This window comes from Trachemys scripta, chromosome 6 (assembly GCF_013100865.1).
Source record: "Trachemys scripta elegans isolate TJP31775 chromosome 6, CAS_Tse_1.0, whole genome shotgun sequence".
Classification (NCBI taxonomy): domain Eukaryota; kingdom Metazoa; phylum Chordata; order Testudines; family Emydidae; genus Trachemys; species Trachemys scripta.
In genome coordinates, this window is record NC_048303.1 from 41,111,988 (window position 1) to 41,137,479 (window position 25,492).

Consider the following 25,492-nt stretch of genomic DNA (forward strand, 5'->3'; position numbering starts at 1 on the left):
CTCCAGGAGAGCTTCATGGAGATGTCCCTGGAGGATTTCCGCTCCATCCCCAGACACGTTAACAGACTTTTCCAGTAGCTGTACTGGCCGCGAATGCATCCCAAGTCCTCAGGGCAAAGTAATCATTAAAAAACACTTGCTTTTAAAACAAGTTTTATATTTTAAAAGGTAAACTCACCTGAGGTCCCTTCCATGGGGTCATGGTCTTGGATACTGGCTTGGGAGGGTACTTCAGTCAGGCTGAGAAAAAGATCCTGGTTGTTGGGGAGAACGGAGTGCTTTGTGCTCTCCGCACGCTCGTTGTCCTCCTCCTCCTCTTCCCCATCCGCAGAATCCACAGGTGTGGCTGATGACATTACCCCCACCTCAGAATCCACGGTCAGAGATGGGGTAGTGGTGGTGGCCCCCTCTAGAATTGCATGCAGCTCAGCGTAGAAGCGGCATGTCTGCGGCTCTGACCCGGAGCGACCGTTTGCCTCCTTTGTTTTCTGATAGGCTTGTCTGAGCTCCTTGACTTTCACGCGGCACTGATCTGAGTCCCTATTGTGGCCTCTCTCCATCATGCCCTTGGAGATTTTTTCAAAAGTTTTGGCATTTCGTCTTTTCGAGCGAAGTTCTGCTAGCACTGAATCCTCTCCCCATATAGCGATCAGATCCAGTACCTCCCGTACGGTCCATGCTGGTGCTCTTTTTCGATTATCGGCCTGCATGGTTACCTGTGCTGATGAGCTCTCTGTGGTCACCTGTGCTCTCCTGTGCTGGGCAAACAGGAAATAAAATTCAAATGATCGCGGGGCTTTTCCTGTCCACCTGGCTAGTGCATCTGATTGCTGTCCAGAGCGGTCACCATGGTGCACTGTGGGATAGCTCCCAGAGGTCAATGCCATCGAATTGCGGCCACACTAACCCTAATTCGAAATGGCAATATCGATTTCGGCGCTATTCCGCTCGTCGGGGAGGAGTACAGAAATTGATTTTAAGAGCCCTTTATTTCGAAATAAACGGCTTCGTTGTTGGACGGGTGCAGGGTTAATTCAATTTAACGCTGCTAAATTCGAATTAAACCCTTAGTGTAGACCAGGCCTTAGAGGATGTGAAATTTTATTAGGAGGAAATACTAATACCAAAACAGTTGTGAAGTTAGTCTGCATCATCAAAAATAAAACTAGACAAATTAAGGAAGAATATGGCCAGTTATTTTATGTAATCATAAAAAATCTGCAGAAGGCATAGTAAAATCCTTTATAGAAATACCAGTGTGTGTTGTGAACAGTATATTATGAAAGTCTGCATTAAAATAACGATGTTCAAGTCCACTGTATAAATCTATTGCCTGAGAATATGCTTGGGAAATCATATTGGTGCAGTCCTATTGAAAATTCCCATTCTAAATATATAAAAAGTTCTAGGAACAATGTCTAAGTTTTAGATCTGCATAGCTAGAGCAGTAATAGAACTGTTGCTGAATCTAATCTTCTAGAAAATGAATGCTTCAGGAATATTTAATGCCGCTATCCTAGTGTTCAAGCAGTAATAAAACAGGCCAAGGCTGTTTACTTGGCATAGTGGTGAGGGGATGATACAAAAGTACAGATGCAATGCATTCAGTAAAGATCACACTTGTATCATTATTTATAGTAGCTAGAATCTACCTTCTGAAATCTTAATAATTCCTAAGTTTACCTAGTATTAAGATGGATATATAAAAATTAAACAAATATTTCTACTTACCTATGCTGCATTAAGTTAAAATATAAAATAATCAATCCAGTCTTTGATTAGCCTGTATATTTATTTGGAAAAAGAGCTTTCATGTGCTATAATATATTCGTATAAAATCTTGTACATATAATTGTTTCATAAGGAGGAAGGGGCCTCAAATGTAAACACACATTTGAGCAACTGTACTCATGTGATTAGTCCTGTAAAGTTCAGTGGGACTGCTTGTATGCGTTAAGTTACTTAGCTGGATAAGTGTGTGCAGGATCAGGATAGAAAGGAGGAAATATGCATATGATGTATAATTAAGTAATGCCTATTAAAATGAATGATCTGGCTTCCTTAAGCATGTTCTTAATAGATTTTGTTCATCTGTCATGCTGCTACCACTGTAAAGTAAATCTGACCATCACCCACAGAAGCAAAAAATGAGAAGTTCTTTTTCAATAGTTACTTCTCTTGCCTTCCCTGAAAGAAATGAGTCACAACCTTCCCTTGTAATCTTCATACTTTTGAAAGTAGGATTTTCATTGTTTTAAAATTTAGTCATTTTACTCTAACAGTTTGGGAGAGGGGGGCTGACATTTCTAAATTGTAAGCTTTTAATTAGTTGACTAGATCCTGAAATGCCATACTAGAGGATTTTTTTCTACATTCTGATAGGAAGGGAGGTGGGTGATTTATTTAAAACAACAACACTATTCACTTTTTGTAGGGGGAACCCATATGTAATTAGTGAAATGCAGGTTTAAAGCTAAGAAGTATTGCATAGGATATACTGGATTGCCCACAAGCACCCCTCAGCTGCTGGTTTAGAATGGCATAAACATCTTTTAAAAATCTTGTCAGCCAGTTCATATGTAAGGTTTGCAGCAGTGTAGGCTGCATATATGCATAGGATGAGAAAAGGAAACCTGATAGGTTAATAGTGACACAGAACGAGTTACTGCTTATATAGGCAATGTTCAAACCACATGCAAACCCACTTTTCTTCTGGAGCAGAGAGCACTTGTTTTTAAATGTTGCTATTGCTCTTGTAAAAACAAAACAAAACAGGCAAAATACATAATAATACTCACAGAGCAAAATAAATGCTTTTCAAGCCATGCTTTCGTATTTTTTTTATTTATTTGTATAATGCCAACATTGTGCAAGGCTGTATGTTTATGGTACTGTACGTACCCGACTGTGTACATTAATACATTCACCTATGTGTATCTATCTTAGATGTTGTTTTCCTTCCTTTGTATGTATTGTATATTAATGTAGGGCTTGTAGGTGATACCAGATTGATTGCTCCCGGAGGCTGAAGCTCTCTGTTTATCCAAAGAGAAACTACAAGATATGCAGGGGCAGTTTCTCTATAGTGCTCTGCCAATATATCTCAACCCCAACCTGGATGAACTTACTCCATGTGAGGGCAAGTCTACACTACAAAATTAAGTTGACCTAAGTTACATCAACTTACAGCCACTGCAGCAATTAAGTCACTTTTGCATATCCACACTGTGCTCCCAATGTCAGCGGTGTGCATTCTCACTAGCAGTGCTTGCATCAATCTAGAGAGTAGTGCACCATGGGTAGTTATCCCACTGTGCAACTTGCCACCATCTAGCGCAGGGTGTTTTGGGAAGGGTTTGCAGTGCCTTATAGTGGCAAATGAGTCACTTACGGGTGACTGGGAACATGGTTTCAATGTCCCATGATACAGTTTTCTCCATCCCATTTTATCTGCATCCCATAATGTTTCATGCCTCTTTTCAAAAGCCATGCAAGCCTGTGTGTCCGCCATCTCTGTGAGAAGCATGGATCCTGCACGGCTCTACACTATTGTGATGAGCGTTGTGAGCATGGCACACCTGATCCTGCAGTATTTGCGGAGTTCCCGGGGTAGCCAGGATGAACATTATAATTCCTTGGAGGGTAGCTTACTGTGGGACATAGAACATAAGAACGGCCATACGGGGTCAGATCAAAGGTCCATCTAGCCCAGTATCCTGTCTTCCGACAGTGGCCAATGCCAGGTGCCCCAGAGGGAATGAACAGAACAGGTAATCCTCAAGTGATCCATTCCCTGTCATTCATTCCCCACTCTGACAAACAGAGGCTAGGGACACCACCCCTGTCCATCCTGGCTAATAGCCATTGATGGACCTATCCTCTATGAATGTATCTAATTCTTTTATGAACACTGTTATGGTCTTGGCCTTCACAACATCCTTTGGCAAGGAGTTCCACAGGTTGACTGTGTGTTGTGTGAAGAAATACTTCCTTTTGCTTGTTTTAAACCTGCTGCATAGTTCTTGTGTTAAGAGAAACAATTCAAGGTGGTTGTTGGCATTCACGGAGCAGCTGCAGATGGTGGAGCACCATTCTGGGCCCCGGAAACAAGTACTGACTGGTGAGATCACGTCGTTATGCAGGTATGGGATAATGAGCAGTGGCTGCAGAACTTTTGGATGCACAAGACCACATTCCTGGATGTGTGTGTGGCGCTTGCCACAGCCCTTCAGCGCAGTGACACCAGAATGAGAGTTGCACTGACAGCAAAGAAACAAGTGGCGATTGCTGTGTGGAAGCTGGCAACACTAGATTGCTACCATCAGTCGGGAATCAATTGGGAAATCCACTGAGGGGGTTGCTGTGATGCAAGTGTGCAGGCCCATTAATGACATCCAGCTGTGAAGGACTGTGCCTCTGGGCAACATGCAGGGCATAATGGATAGTTTTGCAGCAATGAGGTTCCCAAACTGTGGTGGGGTGATAGATGGCATGCGTATCCCAATTTTGGCACCAGGCCATCTTGCCCCTGAGTATATCAACAGACAGGGCTACTTTTCTGTGCTATTGCAAGCACTGGTGGATCACCAGGGATGTTTTACTGACATCAATGCGGGATGGTGAGGGATGCATGGAGGGACTTTCTTTTTGGACCAGAAGATGATCATTGGGAATGTTGAAATGCCAATAGTGATCCTGGGATACCCCCACTACCTACCCCTTACTCCCATGGTTCATGAAGCTGTACCCTGGCCACCTCGACAGCTGCAAGGAGCGCTTCAACTACAGGCTCAGCAGGACAGTTAAATGTTCCTTTGGCCATTTGAAAGGCTGCTGGTACTGTCTACTCATGAGATTAGACCTCACTGAAAAAAATATCTCAATGGGTACCTGCTGTATGCTTCATAGTATCTGTGAAGCAAAAGGGGGAAAGCTTCCGCCACGGTGGAGGGCAGAGGTGGAGCAGCTGTCTGCTGATTTTGAGCAGCCAGATACCAGGGCTATAAGAAGAGCTTGATGGGGAGCTATACAGCTCAGGGAAGCTTTGAAAGACCATTTTAATAGTAAGCCACAGTCATGTGTGTTGCTGTAGTGTGCTCTGCCTGGCTTTTTTTTTTTTTTTGCCCCCCAGTATGAACCTTGTAATGAGGGTTGTGTGTGTAGTATTATAACATTGTAAATGCCCCTATTGCTATTTTCTGTGAATTATGTCAGCCCTAGCCAGCATATGTTGTGAACTAATAAAAATGAATTAAGTTTCCATAATAGACACCATGTGGAATGTGGGTGGGTGGGGGTAAAAGGAAGTCCCGGAATGTAGTTCTCTATGGGCTGCAGAGGGAGGTGAGCACAGGTCTGTTGAACCTGAAGGTCAACAAGAATCTCTAGCATGTCTGTTTGCCACTTGAAAATCGCTAGCATCTCCTGCTGCACGTCTCTCTCCTTTTCCTGTGCTTTTCTCCTCTCCCCTCCATCCTTGTCCATTCTGTCCATAAGGGTGATCCTCCAAGCCCTGTGCTCAGTGTCCACCACACCAGAGGTTTGCAGGATCTCTTAGAACATGTCATCCTGCATCTTCTCCTCCTTATCTGACTGAGCTGCTCCACTGGTGTGGACGGAGAGACCCTCAAGGCCACATTTCCATCTGCAAAAGATACAATGCACAGAGGCACTATTGTGAATATATTCACAAGATAAATGGAAACGTGGTATACTGAACTCACTCCCCTTCATCCACACAAGTTGCAAGCACTATATTCTCACTTCTCCTTGGGATTCATAGAGCACAGAGGCTGTCCCAGCAGCCCTGGTGACGGTGGCCTGTGAGGGAGAGAGCGAGATGGGACAATGAGGGGGACGGGTGTGAGTATATGCAGATAGGGCAGTTGAACTGAATACTGGCACCGTTTTCCACTGCCAGTGGTGATTTTAGTTGATATCTCACTCCTGAGATTAATGGAGGCTGAAAGGGAACAGCTCCTGCACATGTCTGGCTGTAGACTGGATCCATATGCTGCTAGCTTGTGTGTTGCAATGATGTCTGCTTAAGTAATTGCTGAGTGAAATGTGAAAGTGTCCTACCACGGCAGAAAAAATAAGGCAGCCCTCCCTAGAAACCTTCAGCAGAGGATTGCAGTGTACCTTCAGAAAAGTTCCTCAAGATCTCTGAATTCAAGGTGCATCCTGGTGCACGTAAACAAACTGTTCTGCAGGACCCCCTCTGCCTAACTCTACAGGGGAATAAGAAGCAGATAGTGTGTCTACCTCTGTTGGTTATTTCACTACCTTTTCTAGCATGATTAATAAAGAGTAAATGAACAGATGTGTCCCTGCAATATCAAAGCAAACTGCAAACTTACCAGAGGTTCCTTTCCAGGCATCAGGCTTGCCCATGCTGGACTGTAGGGACTGGCTTGACTGTTCTAGAGTAAAAACATGTTCTGGATCGCTGCACCACTGGATCCCCCAGTCGCCTGTCCCCCATACTCCTCCTCTTACTCATCCAACACCTCCTTACTGTTCACTCCAGCGGCCTGTGATTCCAGCCCCCCCGAAGTATGCACGGGGCCCTGGAGGGAGGGGAGGGTCTCCGCCAAAGATGGCATGCAGCTCTTTGTAAAAGTGGCATGTCTGCAGCTCTGCACCACAGCGACTGTTAGACTCTGTTGTCTTCTGGTACGCCTGCTTCAGCTCCTTGGCTTTCACGTGCAGGGCTGGCTCCAGGCACCAGCTGACCAAGCACGTCCTTGGGGCAGGGTGGCGCTCGATTTTTTATTTGTTTTTTTTTTTTTGGGGGGGGACGGTGCTCAGAGGGGGGGGGGGGCTTCGGGCGGCGTGGTGCTTGGAGGGGGGCCAGGGGCTTCGGGCGGCGTGGTGCTTGGGAGGGCGGGGTCTGGCGCGGTGTGACGCTCGGAGGGAGGTGGGGGCTTCAGGCGGCGCGGCACTGGGGGGGGCGGGACTTCGGGTGGCGTGGTGCTGGGGGGGTGGGGATTTTGGCGGTGCTCGCGGGGGAGGCGGTACGGCAGGGCAGCTCTCTTCTTTTTTGCCTGGGGCGGCAAAAAAGTTAGAGCCGGCCCTGTTCAAATGGCACTGCTGCAGGTCCCTCTTGTCGCCCTTCTCCCCATACCCCAAGCGATCTGCTCATAGATATAGACGTTTCTATGGCCAGATCGGAGCTGTGCCTGCGCAGCCTCTTCTCCCCACAGACCCAGGAGATCCACCCCCTCCTGTGTACTCCAGGCAGTGTGCAGCCAGCATGGTCAGCTGGGCAGTTGCTAGGTGAACTCTCCACGCCGAACTAATAGGAAATGGAATTCCAAAAGTTTGCAGGGCTTTAAAGGGGAGGGCTGTCTACCTGGCCGCCAGGCAGTGGAGTTCAAAATGGTGACCGGAGGGGTCATGTTAGGGCATTGTGAGAAACCTCCTGGAGGCCACTAAAGTCAATGTAAGTAATGCAGTGTTTACACTCTGACACTGTATCGACCTAACTATGTCAGCCTAAGTACTACGCCTCTCACAGACGTGGAGTTATTAGGTCAGTATAGTGGGCATGTTACATCAGCGGGAGTGACATTTTTAGTGTAGCTGCTTACAGAGTTGGGTCTACATAAGCTGCCTTGCATCAATCTAACTCTGTATCGTAGACCAGGCCTAAGTCAGTGTAGTGGGTGAGTTACATTGGTGGGAGCAGCATTTTAGTGTAGACACTTACAGAATTAGGTCAACATAAGCTGTCTTACCTCGACTTAACTCTGTAATGTAGACCAGGGCTGAGGTAGAGTGATAAAAGCTCCATGCCTATTCAGTCTTTGGTCTCTTTTGCTGATGCTGCTGACAAAAGTGTAATTGTTATGGTGATGGCTTTCATGATGTGGAAATTTGTCCATTGGAATGGACTGAGGCAATTGATTCTTTATTTAAGCCATTAACTGGGCTGTTTTTTTGCTACAGGAATTAACTGTGAAGCACAAAGAGAAATATCTAAAATATTCGTTTCTGTTTGAAAATTAATGTCACTATTACATTATTTTATATTGTCATGTTAAAACACAGTACTGTAACTAGTTGGTTAGAATAGAAGAGCATTTGTGAAAAGCAAAGCTAGAAAATACTGGTATTTCTAATGGTCTTTTTATAAATTGGATAAAAATTATTTTTATATGGATGCACAGAAGTCGAAAGGACTCTAGTTTTAGACAACTATGGTATTGAAGTTTTAAAATCCTGTGTAGACCTTTGGACAACATTTAACCTCCATAAATGTAGATCAGGGAAGCCAATGTGGGATAAACCTTTTGGTCTTGATTCACTTGTGTTGGTGCAGGGAAGGCAGCTGCATCCCAGGAGAGATTTACCCTTAGTGAAGGAGAGCCTTAGTCTCCAACTGGGGTAATAAGACTAAGAGGGACCTTTATTTCTATCTTGTCCTTATTGCAGGTAGTATTTAGCTGCATAATATTTCCTTGGTGCAGGAAAAAATAATCCTTTAAAAGTAGCTAATGTCATAGTAATTAATGTTATGGTTGTTTAGATTTGGTCATCAGACTCCACGCAAGATTTTTTTATCTTGTAATGAAATCTGAGAAGTAATCACTGAGACATTTTACTATGTGAACTGAGGCCTCATCTTTTATCCCATTTAACACCTAAAGAAAAGGTTATAGAAACATGCATGATTTTCATACTGTTGAGAACAGTGTTACATACATGAGAAGTGTACCTGATTTTTATTATCTACAGATGACAGGAAAGCAGAATTGCAGCATTAGAAATAGGGATGCATATTTATGGAAATATATTAATTCCCCATAAAGTTATTTTTGAGGAGGTCCGGGATGGACTTCCTAGAAGAAGCTTCCCAATAAATTCAGGATGTTTGAATGTATGTTTGAGTATATTCTTCAGGTTTGATTTACTCCTGTACTAGAGATATCATAATTAGGCTGACTAAACTGTAGCTCCAAACCACTGCATTAATTTTCTGAAATCAATATGTTGCGTGAATTTTTTTTAAATATATTTAAAAAATTTAAAGCTAAAAAAAATCAGTTACATATAAAGCATATATATTTAAATCATTAGGAATTATGTTGAATACGTTTTTTAAATCACATGCAGTTACTTTTAGAACGCAGTCCTGGACTTAAGCATCTATTTGTGGTAGGATAAAGTGGACTTTGAAGGTTTTTTATAATTGTACTTTTCCATGGTGGAATCTATTTTAAGTGTTTTGAGAATTAGAACTTTGAACTATTTGAGCAACTAAACCAGCATGGGTACCTTTCTCATTTGAGCTTTCAATGGAGTGAGATTTTTTAATTAGTCCCTTTGATTTTCTGTATGTTGAATGTTTTCTGAAAGACAGCACTTTAGCAATGAAGAGCCAAAAAGAAAAAAAAAACGTGATGCTATGGTGATTTGCATTATTATGATTATTGTTATTCTATGTTTGTAGTTCGACAATCAGCAAGCACTGGGAGGCAGAACTGGCCACACTTAAGGGTAACAATGCCAAGCTCACAGCAGCTCTGCTGGAGTCCACTGCCAATGTAAAACAATGGAAACAACAGCTTGCTGCATATCAGGAGGAAGCAGAACGTCTACATAAGCGGGTGAGTCCAGACAAACAGCTAAGGTCCTTGAAAACCATAAGACTGAGGAGCTATTGAATATATTTGATTATTTTGAAGTAAATCAAACATACAATGTGGTGATCTCTCAAGGGATTATCGTTTCATATTGCAGTTGCCAAACTGCACCCAAGCAGGGTTTTGTGAGACTGTGTGTGTGTGTGTGTGTGTGTGTGTGTGTGTGTGTGTGTGTGTGAGAGAGAGAGAGAGAGGGAGAGAATGAGAGAGAGAGAGCAATACACCTTAATGTGTGCACTGACTTTCTTCTTAGGAATTTACTCAAAACCCCAGGGTGGAGCAAAGTATTCTGTAACATGAAGGGTTGTAAATTGTCACAAGAAATGTGTATATTTTTATATCACTTAGACTGTGCTGTAGAGGTGTGTGGCATCTTATAGACATGGGCAGCGGGTGACGATTCCCCTGGGGGAGGCCAGCTCCCCATTCACCTCTTCTGCCCGTGGTCCCGCCCACACTCCACCTCTGCCCCCTCCCCACTTGCCACATCCCTCCTTCCCTTCCTCCCTCATTGCTCTCCCTGCCCACATCCCTCCTCCCACCGGAACTCCACAATTCTTCCCCGACCCCTGATTTCCCTGCACTGGGCCATCCTCCATGCCATGCACCCACTGTCCCTGCCCCCATCCCATCCTGCCCCCTGCATCTCCCTTCGCCCTCCTCTTGCCCCCTCACACATCCTTGTTTCCCCTTCAATCCCCTCTTGCTCACATCCCCGAACAGCTGATATGCGGATTGTCCCTGCAAGAGGTACACCAAGCTGCCCTGCTTCAGAGCACACAGAGTGCAATATAAGCTCCATAAATGGAAAAGGTCCAGAATACCTCTTTCAAAAGTAGCAGCAACTTTTCATTTAGCTTCAGAGCAAGGGGGTTTGGTGGAGGAAATAAAGGCTTGTCAGCAAAATTCTGATACCTAGGAGTGGGAAGGAAAATCTCTTCAATTAGGAAAATCCTTCACCTAACCCAATAATAGACGGGGGGGGGGGCGGGGGCAGTAAAACTGTGTTAGAAAGGAATATTATACTGCTCAAGATTCATCTCTCCCAGCTGCAGCCAGTGCTCCAGGCTCCCCAGCAGCAGCCCCAGGGCTCAGGGACCTTGCAAGGAGCATGGGACCCAGCGTCACTGCAGCAGGAAGTGCAGTTCACTTCCTGCTGCTGCTGGGATGCAGGGAGTCCAGCCATTCTTCCTAGCCAGCTCCTCCTGGATCATAACAAGGAGCCAATTCCATTGCATTGCAGTCCCACAGCCCCAGACCCTGCCCCTTGGTGGCTCCACATTCCCTGGGGATGGGCAGCTTCTCCCCGCATTAAGGGGGCATAGTATACAGAGGCCATTGTACTTCTATAGAAAGGTGTCCAGATCCTGAGGAGAGGGGAGGAGGGACTGGCAGTGGGGAGTCAAGGGGGAGGAGAGAAGCAGCCAGGCAGCAGCGGGCTGCTTGGAGCTGCCTCTGAGCTTTTATATGTGCTATGCAGGTTCCTAGGCATCTGAGGAGGCAGTATCTGATACTCAGCTTCCTGGGTTCATCAGTAATCTCCCTGGATTCCGAAGAGTTTACTGATAAATCCAGGAAGCTGAGTAACACATACTGCCTGCTCAGTCACCGCGAAAACTGCATGGCACATAATAAAAACATCCTCCAGCAGAAGCCCAGACATGGAAACCGCCAAAACCCGCAACCTGGGGTCCAGCAGCAGCGCAAGGGAAGGCTCAACCTTCCCTGGCCTATTGTACCTGCCGCCCATGCGTACAGACAAGTAAGACATGGGCCCAAATCACCCCCACATATCCTTTTGCATGCAGGTATCCTTCTTGCTGTGTGGAAGAGGGCTCAGGTTGCCTCCTCAGTGCTCAGCATCTACAGTGAGGAGGTGGAGACTGGGCAGACTGGAGAAAAGAGTAGTTAGGTCAGAAGCAGGGTTTGGGGGGTACATCTTGCTCTCACCTGCCTATATTATCTTTCCCACAAAACCTCCATCTGGGGGTCCTTGAGCAGCTGCAAACAGGGGAGTGCCCGGTAGTTTGATTGTAAAGGAAATGTAGTGCCAAGGAGCCTGTGGTAGGGGTTCTTTATGAGTAGCTGCAGAGGCCCAGTCCCTCCTGTGGATACCTGCGGCCTGCCAAGCATGGAGGTGGTGCAGCCTTTTCTTGGAGGTGGTGGTGAGGTAGATATTGGGATTGGGGGCGAATCTCAGGGAGGAGATCCTTGTGGATATTTCCTCCTCGTAGTCTCCTTCTGAGGGTTTTGCTATGGGAATTGGGAAGGGATGATGATCTGGGCTCTGACGGCATCCTTAGACATGATGAGCTTGATTGTCCGCTGACATGGGGTTTGTGACACAGAAGGTGCTGGAGCTAATGGTAGAGCTGATCTGGGAAGAAATTCTCTAGTGGCATTCTCCAGGTGCTTTAGGTTCACTTTGTGTCAGTTCCACTACTTTCTGCAACAGATCTTACCTCCCACCTGCCCCAATGCTATGCCTGACTCTCCACTGCTGTTAGGTCCCTGAGGTATCTTACATCTGTGGTGTAAGTTAAAGCTCCCTCCCCTGCCCCACAACTTTTACATGCACCACGGAGAGGCAGCTGAGAATCAAAGAGTCACAGCCAACCTCCTGACAGCCTCTTCTCTCCGCTGCACCTGAGCAAACTTGGGTTCATTGGAGAATCAAGTCCATCGTTCTCACTGAAGACCCAATCCTGCATACTCTTACACTACTATGCATAGACCTATAAGCTCGGTAGTAAATATCCTCCTATGTAAGCAGTGCAGAAAGAATTTGACAGACTAGAGAATCTGGCCTGATATAGGGAGATATGACAATGCATGACAGAGGAATGAAGTTTACACAAAATTGCAGTAATGAAATGATCTGTTTTTGTAATATATGCATTGTGCTATTTCTCTTTTTTTTTCTTGTAATATTTTATATTTTAATATCATTTATTCTTTATATTAAGTTGGCACAGGAGTTTCACTCTGACCAGCCTGGAATGTGTTTCTGCACTTATGAAATCATACTTCCACATTTGGGAATAAATTAGAAAGCAAAGGCAGCATCAGTACTTGCAGAAAGGAGCTGTGTCTTGTTTAGTGGTTTGTTTACTATTTTATTAATTTTTGTTACCTTAGAAAAAATTGTGAAGGTGACCTCAGTTTAAAAAACCCATACATTTCTTCCATAAATGCCATCATCTTGAGTATGCTGAAAGAAAAGCACAACTAGAAAAGATAGGTGTTTTAGAAAAGTGGTTCTCAATCAGGTGCCCGGCACCCCGTGGGGGGCTGCCAAGCAGGACCAGCATTAGATTTGCTGGGGCCCAGGAGAGAAAGCTGAAGCCCCACCACATGGGCTCAGAGAGAAAAAGATTGAGAACCCCTGTTTTAGAAGTCAGGTCCTTCCAGTTTGGTGTTATAAACTGGCATGTGAATACCTATTGCCGTCTGTTCCATGGAATAATGTATGTTGAGTCTGCTTGTGTATATGTACAGGTTTCCTTTGCTACCTCTTTTAGTGAGCTACTCCCTTAGCTCTTCTAAACCTGTGTTTTCTGGGAATGTGAACATTAGTTGTAATCATGATGCTCCAGTTATGCAGCTGGCTGGTAGTTATGGTATGATGTCTATAGGTATGTAGTCATAAATAATTACAGTGGAATCTCACCCAGTATGCTGTCTTCATTGGGAATTCCTAAGCATGGAGATAGACTTGACCCAATAAATCCAGCTCTCTAAGCAAATACACCTCTACCTCGATATAACGCGACCCGATATAACACAAATTCGGATATAACGCGGTAAAGCAGTGCTCCGGGGCTGGGGGAACAGGGCTGCACACTCCAGTGGATCAAAGCAAGTTCAGTATAACGTGGTTTCACCTATAACGCGGTAAGATGGACAGCGTTATATCGAAGTAGAGGTGTATATGGAGTTCCGGCATTTAAAAAAAAAATCAACATCAATATGCAGTCAGCATGATTGATGCAAAAGTGGATCAAATGAGGATGCAGGTCATTAATCGAGACTGGTCCTGATCCTGCAAGGTTCTGAGCACTTTCAACACTTCCCTCAGCACTTTACAAGAATCAGTCAGTACCTTTTAGGGTCAGGTCCCATGTTTGGAACTGGAGAAGCTGTTAGATTTGGTAGTTAATTCAGCGACATATTTTTTAAAGCACAATTTTGACAAGTTACTGCATCTCAGTTAGCTCCCTCTATAATAAAGATAGAAACTGGTGCTTAAAATTCTGCTGAAACATTGGAATAACAGACAAGGAGGCAATGTTTTAGCTACAGCATATGATGGCAAGCAGAGGTTAAGTGACTGTGCCTTTTTTGGCAAATGGATTATCATTGTATTAGAGTCAGATTTAGCAACTGAACCTTTCTTCAGAGGGCATGTAGATGAAACATGACCAAAAATCTGTCCATTAAGCTCCCAAGAAACATGCCATTTGGTCCCAAGAGAGCCTTGTCAAGAAAAGAGACTCCTGTAATGAATAGCCCTGATTTTTAGAAATATTCATATTAAGATAGATTTCAAGAGGAGGCAAAAACCCCAGTACGGGTTTGCATGTTAAAGGGTAGTTAAATGGGTTCTCTGTACCCAAGATTTTTCTGTGAGAGCATTCTGCATGGGCGGTTTTTATATCTGTGTCTGTCTGTGTTCTCTTGGGAAGCTCACACACCAATCAGATTGTCCTAGAAAATCACAAAAAAGCCAGTGTACATAGTGAGAGGGAGAACCCTAGTGGATAATCACATTTGTTACAGAGAAAGGAAAGAAACCAGAATGAATTGGAGTTTCTAGAAATAATGACTTGTTTTACATCTGTTTAATGATGCGTAGTGTAGTTTTGAAAATTAAATTTTCTATGCAATTTGGTAAAACTGCATTATAATTTGTATTTTAGAAGTGTAAGATCATTTACTTTAATTGAATTACTTATTTAAGTAAAGTTAAGTAAGTGAGTGTTTGCAGGATGGGGGCCTAAGTCCTCAAGTTGGGAGCTGTAGCAGACTCTTATCCTCTGTGTATCAAACACAAAAGCAACATATCACACGTACTGAACAACGGGCTACACACTATTAGCTTGACCTTATTTTTCTGTACTTAGTCCTTCCCTATTGTTTTTGTTGCTAAAATTGTGTTACTGCTTGCCTTTTTCCTGTATATTTTTATATTCAACCAGAATCTTGATGTAGTATGTTTATAATTAGCATTCGTCTTTACAGTTCTATATAACCCTTTTTTCATGTTTTATTATTCTCATTAATCCTAGCCTGTCTGTCTATCTTGCTGTAAAACATCTTAAGTATGATATCAGGCCTTTTCTGCACTCTGCTGGAGGTGTTGGCACTCTAAAACCCACCTGCCCAGTTAGGCTACCAGCAAGACTTAGTCCTCTAGAGGCCTAGAAGGGCCAAAAGGAGAAACTGACCAATTGGGAGCCAGCAGGCCGGATAAGGACTGTGACAGAGTTGGAGCTCCTCAGTACTAGCCCAGAACCCCAGGGCCAGGTCAGGGCCTTATTTCCAAGCGCTGCAACTAAGTATGTTGTTTGTTTATTTAAAGGTGCAGACAGCCAACATCTGAGTTTATTTTTATTTAACTCTTTAGGGACTGTTGCTGAGTTTGTGACATGGTCACCCTGCTCCAAGTAGGCTGCCAGAACTTGTGGTCTAAGGCAGGGAACACCTGCAGTACCACACTTGGCCCCACAAGAGGCACTATGGAGCAGCCACACCTATCCCAACTTGGTATTAGCAATGGGATCGATTCCTCCTTCCTGTAAAGGAGAACCATGGAGGAGACTGCTCTGCAGCAGAGGCTTTTCCTCGACGTGCAACAGGAGGCCCAGGAGGCCACCCAGAAGCAGCAAGCTGTGCTCCTCAAGCTACTGTAGAGGCAGCAGCCATAGCAGCAATGACAGTTCCAGGAGGCAATAAACGAGTGGCTCACCAGCCGCTCCCATTCCAGAGTGACACTGTTGCGGTCAGGAATAGACCTTACCAAACTGGGACCTGATGATGATCTTGAGATACATGTTACGCTGCTCAGTGGGAAAAGACTACTAAGTTGCATGACTAGTTCCTTTTCTGTCTGGGGAAGCTCAGACAGGTTACTGGGCCTTAAATGATGAAGTCACAAAGGACTATGATACCCTGAAAGCTGCCATCTTTGACTGACAAGGGGATCACTGGAAACTTACCAGCACTGGTTCCAGATAGAAACTTTCTCCTTTGGGACACAACCCTGTTCCATGGCCCAGCAACTAAAGGATTGGGCCACTCACTTGCTTCATCTGGTTTCCTGCTCTCCAGTCGAGATTATAGAGTCTGTAGTGCTCAGACAGTATCTAGAGGTTTTGCAAGCCACCATTCAAACCTACTATATGCAGACATAACTCCAGCACCACTGAAGGTGCCATCATAGTCACAGAGGACTTTATGCTGTTAGGTTGGCCTAACCAGTGTGAGCCACCTAGGCCTAGAAAAGCCTGGCCCCAATCTCCTGAGGAATCGACCTGAACTACCAGGAAAGGGCTGAGGGTTCCTGGGGAAGTCTCAGAATGAGAGGTACCCTCTTCATGGACCCCATGAGGCACCCCACAACACCACCAAAAGAGCATCAGAGAGGAAGTACATGGAGTTGCACCTGGGAGCAGGTCAGGGAGTGTTCCCTAAACCAATGATCATCTGTTTCCACTGTGGAAAGCTGGGGTACATCAGTCACTCACGCGATTTCATAGAGTGTGGTTCATGGAGTGCTAGGGCCTCTCAGGAAAAACAGATGAGAACTGTTGCTAAGGATTTGTAAATCCAGTAGTCCTATGGGGCTGAACAGTATCAGAGCTAATAAACTCAAGGTGCTTCTGAACCCTAGTCTGGGAGACCTTACTGGATTCTGGAGAACAACAGAAGGATGATCCAGTGTATGTGACCTGGGTCCACGGGGATACTCATACCTACCCAATAGCCTGGCAACATTTGAACATATTGGACCAACCAGAATGCTTCAGGTTGGTGTAACACCCAGTTTGCCATGGGAAGTAATAATTGGGAGGCACTGGCAATGCTTCTCTTTGCTATTACTGCACCACTCAGAGAACTCAGACATCAGATCTGACCATCTGTCTGACATCTTCCCGATTGTGGACTCCAACCTCTGTAATGGCTTCTTGCAATTCAAGAAGACTCAGAAACAGTGACAACTTGCTTGATTGCAAACAGCCTTGACAGCTGACAAGATGGCTGGCAGCTCAGCAGAACAGCCTTGGGATAACTCTCTTCCCAACGTCAACCCAATGCTCTTAGACAGTTCCTTTGATTTGGTCTGAGAAGAACAAGGAGATGACATCCTTGGAGAGGCATACACCTAGATTGTGGTGGTTAATGAAACCATTTCTCAGGAGGTTTAAACCTCCCAATGTCCTTATTTCAAGTGGCAAAATGACTTACTCTATTGCGTGGAGAAGAACTCCTGTCCAGATGAGGTATGCCACTAGATCCTGGTGCTTTGAAACATTCAGAAAGAAATGCTACAGCTGGCACATGCAGTCCCTTCATTGCTCACTTGGGCAGAGACAAAACCCTAGAGAGGGTTCTGGGCAGATTTTATCAGGCGGGGTCCACAAAGAAGTAGTGAATTTTTGTGAGTCTTGACCTCAGTGCCAACAGGTAGCACCTAAAGGACACCTCTGGGCTCCCTTGATCTCCTTCCTCTCATAAGTACAGCATTGGAGCAGGGTATGGATGGATATAGTGTGACTATTGGGGAGGGGGAGTGCTTTCCTGGGAGTGGGCCAGCTATTACACTAGGTTCATGCCCCACTTCGCAAACCTTGCAGCACCATTGACAGACCTCACAAAGGCCACTGCACCCAGAGTAGTCCAGTGGACAACTGACTGTGATGAAGCCAATATCAAGATAAAGAGTATCCTATGTCAGCAGCCTGTACTTCAGAGTCTGGACTTCTTCTCATGCCAGTTCTTACTGCAAACTGATGCTTCTGAAGTACATTTGGAAGCAGGGTCACAAAACTTTCAGGTTGTGGAGGATCTTATACTATATGTAATTCAGAAGCTGCAGCCACTAGAGACTAGATTCTTCATCATCAAGCAAGAATGCCTGACCATCAAATAGGTTGTAGGGGAATTACATTATTATCTTTTAGGGTCTCCCTTTGACCTAATAATGGACAATCCACCCTGTAAATGTTTGCAGGTGATGAAGGACACTAGTCCTCGCATTACTCAATGTTATTTGGCACTGCAACCATATGCCTTTTGTGTGCAATACCAAGGTTCACAGCGCTAGAATGCAGGTTTCTTTTCCTGGTATGGTGTGGATATTCTAGAAGGAAGAGATTGGGCCCTTGGGATCTACACATAAACACATTAGAGTTGAGAGAGATGTCTGGCTGCCAAATCTTTTCTACCTCACATCAAAGGGAAGGTAGTTAGTCATGTATGACGTCAATAAACAAGGCAGAGTTTATTCATCTCAATTGTGCAGTGAGGCAATCAAGTTGCAGGATTGGTGTGTCCAGCACAACATTTATCCCATAGCCCTTTCACCTGATGGGAAAGCACAATGACTGGTGGATCAACTACGTAGAGACATGATGCAATTACACAAATGATCAGTAAAGAAGAAACTAATATGCAACATCTTCAACCTCTGGGGATGTCCAGATAAAGACCTATTTGCCACCAGATGCAACACAGTTTCACTAATTCTGTTCAAGAGCAAGAAAGGACACCCAATCCATATTGGATGTGTTTCTCCTGAGTTGTGGAAAAGGCCTGCTGTACATTTGCCATTAATGCAGAAATTATTGAGAAAGATAAGACAGTATAGAACCAAAATAATCTTAGTTGCTCCAGCATGGCTGGGGCAACAATGGTACACCAACCTACTGCTGCTATTGAGTTCACAGACTGATTCTAGCATTACCAGATTTATTGTTGGAACAACAGGGCGGGATTTACCATCTGGATACTCTATCTCTACATCTGACTGCCTGGGCTATAAGATTTTAACAGACTTTAAAACATCTTGTCCTTCAGAAGTGCAACAGGTGCTACTCAATTATAAAACAATCTACCAGAAAATGTTTTCACCTTAAATAACTGAGGTTTGTAAACTGAATGCATAACAAATCAGAACCAGTATTAACACCAATTCTGGAATACTTATTTCAGTTAAAGGTTTCAGATCGGTCAGTTTCCTCTTTATGGCTCAAGGTAGTAGCTATATCAGCATACCATTTTTGTAGACAATACATCTGACTTTGCGCACAGTACGATCAAGACATATATGAAAGGACTTTCCAATTTGTAACCACCTGTAAAAGACTCAATTCTGCCATGGGATCTCAATTAAGTCTTAGTGCAACTCATAAAGTTGCCTTTTGAGCCTTAGGCAGAGTGCTCTCTATTCTATTTGTCTATTAAAACTGCTTTTATAACATCTATAATTTCAGCTGGGCAAGTGAGCAAGTTACATACCTTTGTCGCTGGACCAATTTTCACTATTTTTCACAAATATAAGGGTGGTGCTTTGTCCTAACCCAGAATTTTTACTTAGTGTTGAAATTTCACATTAATCAAACAGTAAATTTACCAGTTTTATTCCTCACAGTCACAAGAGCGAATCTAGGTTACATACTTTGGATGCTCAGAGAACCCTAGCTTATTATCTGAGTAAGACTAAGGAATTTCACAGGCTTCCACATCTCTTTTTTCCCTATGCAGACAGGCTGTCTCGACACAAACAATATCTAAATGGGTTGAGACAGTGTATTCAGGAAAGCTACAGATTAGCAACTATTCTCCCCCTGCTGGATTATATCAAATTCTGCTAGAACAATGGCTACATCCTTGGCATGTCTTAGACATGTGCCAGTTTGGAAGATATGTAGCGCTGCCACTTGGAGCACTGTACATACTTTTACTTAACATTACATATTAGTTCTGGCACCTTGAGTAGACACCCAGTTTGGTAGAGTTGTACTTCAGTCCTTATTTAATTAGGACACTGAGTTCCACCTCCCATTTATGAAGTACTGCTTTCCAAACTATGCCATGAGTGGAAATATGCAGAGGACATTCAAAGAAGAAATGAAGGTTATGTACAATCAACCAATGGAACTCATTGCCAGCGGATGTTGTGAAGGCCAAAATTATAACTGGGTTCAAAAAAGAATTAGATAAATTCATGGAGGATAGGTATGTGACGTTGCACTCTATATGATTTTATGAAAGTATGCTGGTGAGTATGAATATAATGTAACTGGAATATGCTTCAAGCAAAAGGTCTCTTGTAAGGTATCATTACAAAGCTTATAATCTACTGAGTGTTGTCATCCTATTTGTATAAATGTATCACTCTTGTATCTGAAACTAGAAATATAAAATATAACTCTGAGGGCCTATTGTAATTATGCAAAGTGTTGGCCATTAATGGTGGTTTGGAATCTTGATGGCTCCGATTAACCAGGACAATTGTCTGTAGATGGCTCTGTTTTACTTGTAAGTCTTCCTGTATACGTGTTTGCTGGCAAGTGGGTAATGAAGTCTTAGGACTTGGCTACACTGGCGGTGTACAGCGCTGCAACTTGCTGCGCTCAGGGGTGTGACCCCCCCCCCCGAGTGCAACGAGTACAGCGCTGTAAAGCGCCAGCGTAATCGGAGCCTGCAGCACTGCACGCTCACTCACAGCTATTCCCCTCGGAGAGGTGGAGTACATACAGCGCTGTGAGAGCTCTCTCGCAGTGCTGGCGGCACGACTACACTCGCGCTTCACAGCGCTGCCGCGGCAGCACTGCCACAGCAGCACTGTCATAGCAGTGCTGTGAAGTCCCGAGTGTAGCCAAGGCCTTGCAGTGACATGTGATCATGTCACCTGAACTGGAATCCATCTTTAACCTGGTACTTTTCCATTGGGAAGCGGGGGGGGGGGAAACCCAGAGGGACAAAGGATTCCCACCTTATTCAAAAGATATATAAGTGGATGGAAGAGAACAAAAGTGAGGGCTGCAGTCATGAGAAATCCCCTAGCTACCACCTGAGCTGGAACAAGGGCTGTACCAGGGGAAAGGATTGTGCCCAGACTAGGAAGGCGTCCATTCTGTGAAAGAAACTTATTGAAACATCTCTGAGGGTGAGATTTTACCTGTATTAAGTTTTATTACTGTATTAGATTTGTGTTTTATTTTATTTTATTTTATTTTACTTGATAATTCAGTTTGGTCTGTCTGTTACTACTTGGAACCACTGAAATCCTACTTTCTGTATTTAATAAAATCACTTTTTATTTATTAATTAACCCAGAGTATGTATTAATACCTGGGGGAAGGGGGGCAAACAGTTGTGCATCTCTCTCTATCAGTGTTATAGAGGGCGAACAATGCATGAGTTTACACTGTATAAGGTTTAGACCCCATTGGGAGTTGGGCATCTGAGTGTTAAAAACAGGAACACTTCTGTAAGCTGCTTTCAGCTAAGCCTGCAGCTTTGGGGCAAGTAATTCAGACCCCGGGTCTGTGTTGGAGCAGGGTGCTGGAGTCCCAGGCTGGCAGGGAAAGCAGGGGCAGAAGTAGTCATGGCACATCAGTTGGCAGCCCCAAGGGGGTTTCTGTGATCCAACCTGTCACAAGGTACATCAATGGCTGTTAGCCAAGATAGTCAGGGAGGCAACCCCATGCTTTGGGTGTCCCTAAGCTTCTGGGACTGGACAACAGAGTATGGATCACTTGATAATTGCCCTGTTCTTTTCGTTCCCCTTGAAGCATCTGACAATGGCCATTGTCAGAAGACATGATATTGGGCTAGATGGACCACTGGTCTGACCCAGTATGGCTGTTCTTATGTTCTTACCTGTAACCAGAGTTCTTTGAGATGGGCTCTGGATTGTCACAATCTCCACCCCCTCCCACTCTTCCTCACAGTCCTAATAAAATCTACCTCTGAGACGGGGTGGAAGGAACTGAAGCAGCAGCAGTTCCTTCCACTTTTTATAGCCTTTCTGTCAGAATATTCAGGAACACTGAGGGAAGTGTCCCTTTAACAGAGAATGCTAGGAGAAAGCTCCACTGTTCAGGCTGCACCAGCCAGCACAACCGATGAGTGTGAATATGCAGAGTCCATCTTGAAGAACTCTGGTTACAAATCAGTAACCTTCATTTTAAACTGCTGAAAATCTGGCCCTTTTAAAAGATGCTTCATGCAAATCAGGAGCACATCGTATCTGTAATTAAGCAGACTCTTTGTAATTATGGTCTTTAAAGAAAATTAGAGCCTTAAGCTTCAGAGGGAAATAATTTATTTAGAAAACTGAGTTGTTGGGCTTTGTGCAGTAATATTTTTCAGTAACATTTTATTTATTATTCATAATATATTTTTAGCTTACTTCACACATACAAGAGCTGGATTGATAGAAAACATAATGGCTTCATCAGTGTTCTCAATGATTTATGAACAACAGTGTTTCTGAGTAGAATATGATAGTATAGAATATAATTCATGGATGTACAAAATGTTACCCATTGTTCTCTCAAGGATCATTTGTCTGTGTATAGCAACAGGCATATTAACATCTCTTCAAATCAAAATTGTACATGCCATTGCTATGCGTTTCATCCAAAGACAGATGGACAGAGCACTCTGTCTGCTAATAAAGGGAACTGTATAGTACCAAAATGTGCCATTTAGCCACTGGCCTAAAGGTGAGATCTGAAAATATAAAGGAGTTAAATGTCTGCAGCCATGTGTTGGTAGGTAAGTATGCAGTACTACACCTTGCATACAAATTCAGAAATTCAGTCTGAGAAATTGTAGTTGCCTTTTGGAGGACTGGGTGGGCATTGATTAACATGATGCAATATTAAAAACTTCCAATGGATAGATTAGATAGATCAGATTAGACAAATCTGTGATCAATCCTCTAGACCATGTGGACTCTAGAGAGATAATGCCTCTTCTTCCCTGAACATTTTCAAAATTACTAAGTGCACATTTTCATGCAAAAGGGGCTTTTTTCAGACTACAGAACCAATATTTTTCAGTTATCAGAAATTGCAACAACATTTAAAATTTCAGAGGAGGGAAATATTTTACAAAACAATTGGGTAAAGAATTTTATACTAATGTTTTACAAAAATATTTTCAGCATTTTAATCCGTATATATATTTTTTAGAGTTAATAAGTATATTTCAACAGATATATATTTCAGATGTAAGTGTTAATGCAAAGAGGCAATAGAACCTTGTAATTCTTCATGTTGTCACTTAATTTTATATTTATTACTGACATTTATTTCTACAGGTGACTGAGCTGGAGTGTGTGAGCAGTCAAGCAAATGCAGTCCATACACATAAAACAGAATTAAACCAGACAATACAGGAATTAGAATCCACATTGAAGAAGAAAGAAGAGGTATTTGCTAACTTTATTCATAACATTTTAAAGTGGCTTTAAAAATCATATTATTTATAACAGTTTGTAATGTAATCTGAAATCTGCTTGTGAGCACAGAGGTAATTTCTGTGTGGACTAAAGTAAGAAGAATCCATTTTTTAGCCTTTTTGAGGCTAATAAATTTTCTTACAGATTGTCAATCACAGCTATTGTGTGGATTTTAGTGTATCTGAGCCAAAAATCTGCATTTTTCTGTTCACTCTTCCCAAGTACCTTTCTTTGCAAAAGGAAGCATGTACTGAAGCAAGCAGCAGTCAAAATGAAGCACTGTGAATCTCATTTATAGACAAGCAATGTCAGTGCAAGTATTTATTTTAAAAAGCAGCTATAAGCACTGCTTTCCTTTATTGGGGAAGTGAGTTTGTGGTGAGAAACAAACCAATCTTTATGAGTTAATATTATTTTAACATAGCAGATTTTGGGGTCCTGAGGGCCCTGCCCCTTTCTTCTAAATAAGCTCCACCCCTACTCAGTGCTGCTTATTGTGCCGTCAGCCAGGGTCTGGGCCAGCAGTAGGAGGGTATGGGGAATTAGAGAAGCCACCTGTGCTGCCCCAAAGTGAAGCACACCTGCCCCCAAAAGGGATAGCTAACTGTCCCTATATTGAAGGGGGAGGATAAGAAGGGGAAGGGAGCTGACTATGGCGGGAATTGGCTTTTGTGCCTCCCCCATTACCAAAGATTCTATAACGAGCAGTATATAGGAACATTGGCATTGCCATACTTGATCAGACCAGTAGTCTCCAACAGTGGCCAGCACCAGATGTTTAAGAGAAAGTGCAAGAAACCCGGACATTGGCAGTTATGGAATAACTTCCCCACAGGGTAAGTTTTTTCCTAACCCCTGTAAGAGATCGGCTTGTGTCCTGAGATGTGGAGATGTGTATTGATTTCTTTTTTCCTGTTGTTTTTTAATCCTTACTATTGTAATTCTGTATGCTCTTGTCATCCATGTAAACATCCAGTCCTTCTTTGATTCCTGCTAAGCTCTTGGCCTCAGTGATATCTTGTGGCAAATTGGTCAACAGGGTAATTGTGCATTGTGGGGGAAAATATTTATCAGTTTTAAAGTTGCGGCCTTTCAATTTCATTGACTAACTGCTTGTTCTTGTATCATGAGAATGAGTGAACAGAAATGTCTGATCTAATCTCTATACCATTTATTTTGTACACCTTTATTATCTTCATCCCCTCATACTTTCTCTAAACTAAAAACACCATTCTTATCCGTCTCTCTTCATATGGCAGTCAGTGGTCAGAACTTTGTGTTCAGGCAATTTCTGTTCCCTCTCTCTTGCCGCTGCTGGCTTCATCCCTTGCTAATGATATAGGAAGCAGCTCCCCACTGAAGTCTGGATTTCTCTTTTGAAAAGGAGGAGGAGTACATTAGTGTACACTAAAATATATTTTTTAAATAAATACAGACCAGGATTGAATTTTTAATTACCATGACCCTCAATTTTCCAGAAAAAATATTCCAGCCTTGCTGGGGTGGGAGAGTAAGAGAAACTCCACAAAGTTTAAATGTTGATGGCAAATATGTTGTTTGAATTACTACACTTTTCAAGATGGAATTGCTCGTTGGTGTATGAATGTCTAACATGCAGATGAATAAATTACAGAAGTTGCTGATTCCATACTATTAGTGTGTGTGGGGGGGGAGTTTGAACTCCACACACGAAGTGTCAAGATAAGCAGCTGCTCAGTGTCAGTTTTGGTATAATTGGAATGATTTGGCCAGGAAGAGACTAAGTGGCTTATTTGCACTGAGTTAAGATCCGGTAATATGTTGTTAAAAGAATTGTTTTTGCTCCCTCAGGAAATAGAAAGATTGAAACAAGAAATTGATAATGCCAGAGAGCTTCAGGCACAGAGGGATGCTTTGACCCAGAAGCTCCAGGTAAGCGTCAGTATTATATATATATTAATTTAAATGTAGGAGAAAAAGGAAGATGGGCAATAGGCAGACACTTATATTTATCATATGTGCAGCTTATTTGTTCCTAGCTAGGTTCAGCCAAACTGGCAGAGAGAGGTTTAACTTATGCCTCCATGAACCAGTCTGGACTCCATGTCCTCCAGGGGGAATTCACACCAAATTGCCATTTGCCCTCCCTTGGGCCATTTGATCTAACTGCTCCATAGGGGAGCAGTTTTAAGTTGCAGCCAGAGCTCCATAGAAGCCACTGTAGTGGAATCTGCTTAGGAGATGCACCACATTAATGCATTCTCTGGCCACATTCCTTCACTGGTCAACACTGTTCCCGTTTTGAGCACTTCTTGGCTTCTCTCAGGCCTTTCTGGCAGCAAGGCCAGTTCCAGGGTTTTTGCCGCCCCAAGCGGCGGGGAAAAAAAAG

General features: G+C 43.5%; 1 protein-coding gene across 1 annotated transcript in view; it reads left to right on the plus strand.

The window, feature by feature from the left end:
• HOMER1 (homer scaffold protein 1) overlaps positions 1–25,492 on the plus strand; it is a 130,353-nt gene that overhangs the window by 95,150 nt on the left and 9,711 nt on the right. Inside the window, exons 6-8 of the mRNA XM_034774408.1 lie at positions 9,455–9,611; positions 22,984–23,094; positions 24,955–25,035. Coding sequence (XP_034630299.1) covers positions 9,455–9,611; positions 22,984–23,094; positions 24,955–25,035 — 349 coding nt within the window. The remainder of the gene's footprint in view (positions 1–9,454; positions 9,612–22,983; positions 23,095–24,954; positions 25,036–25,492) is intronic.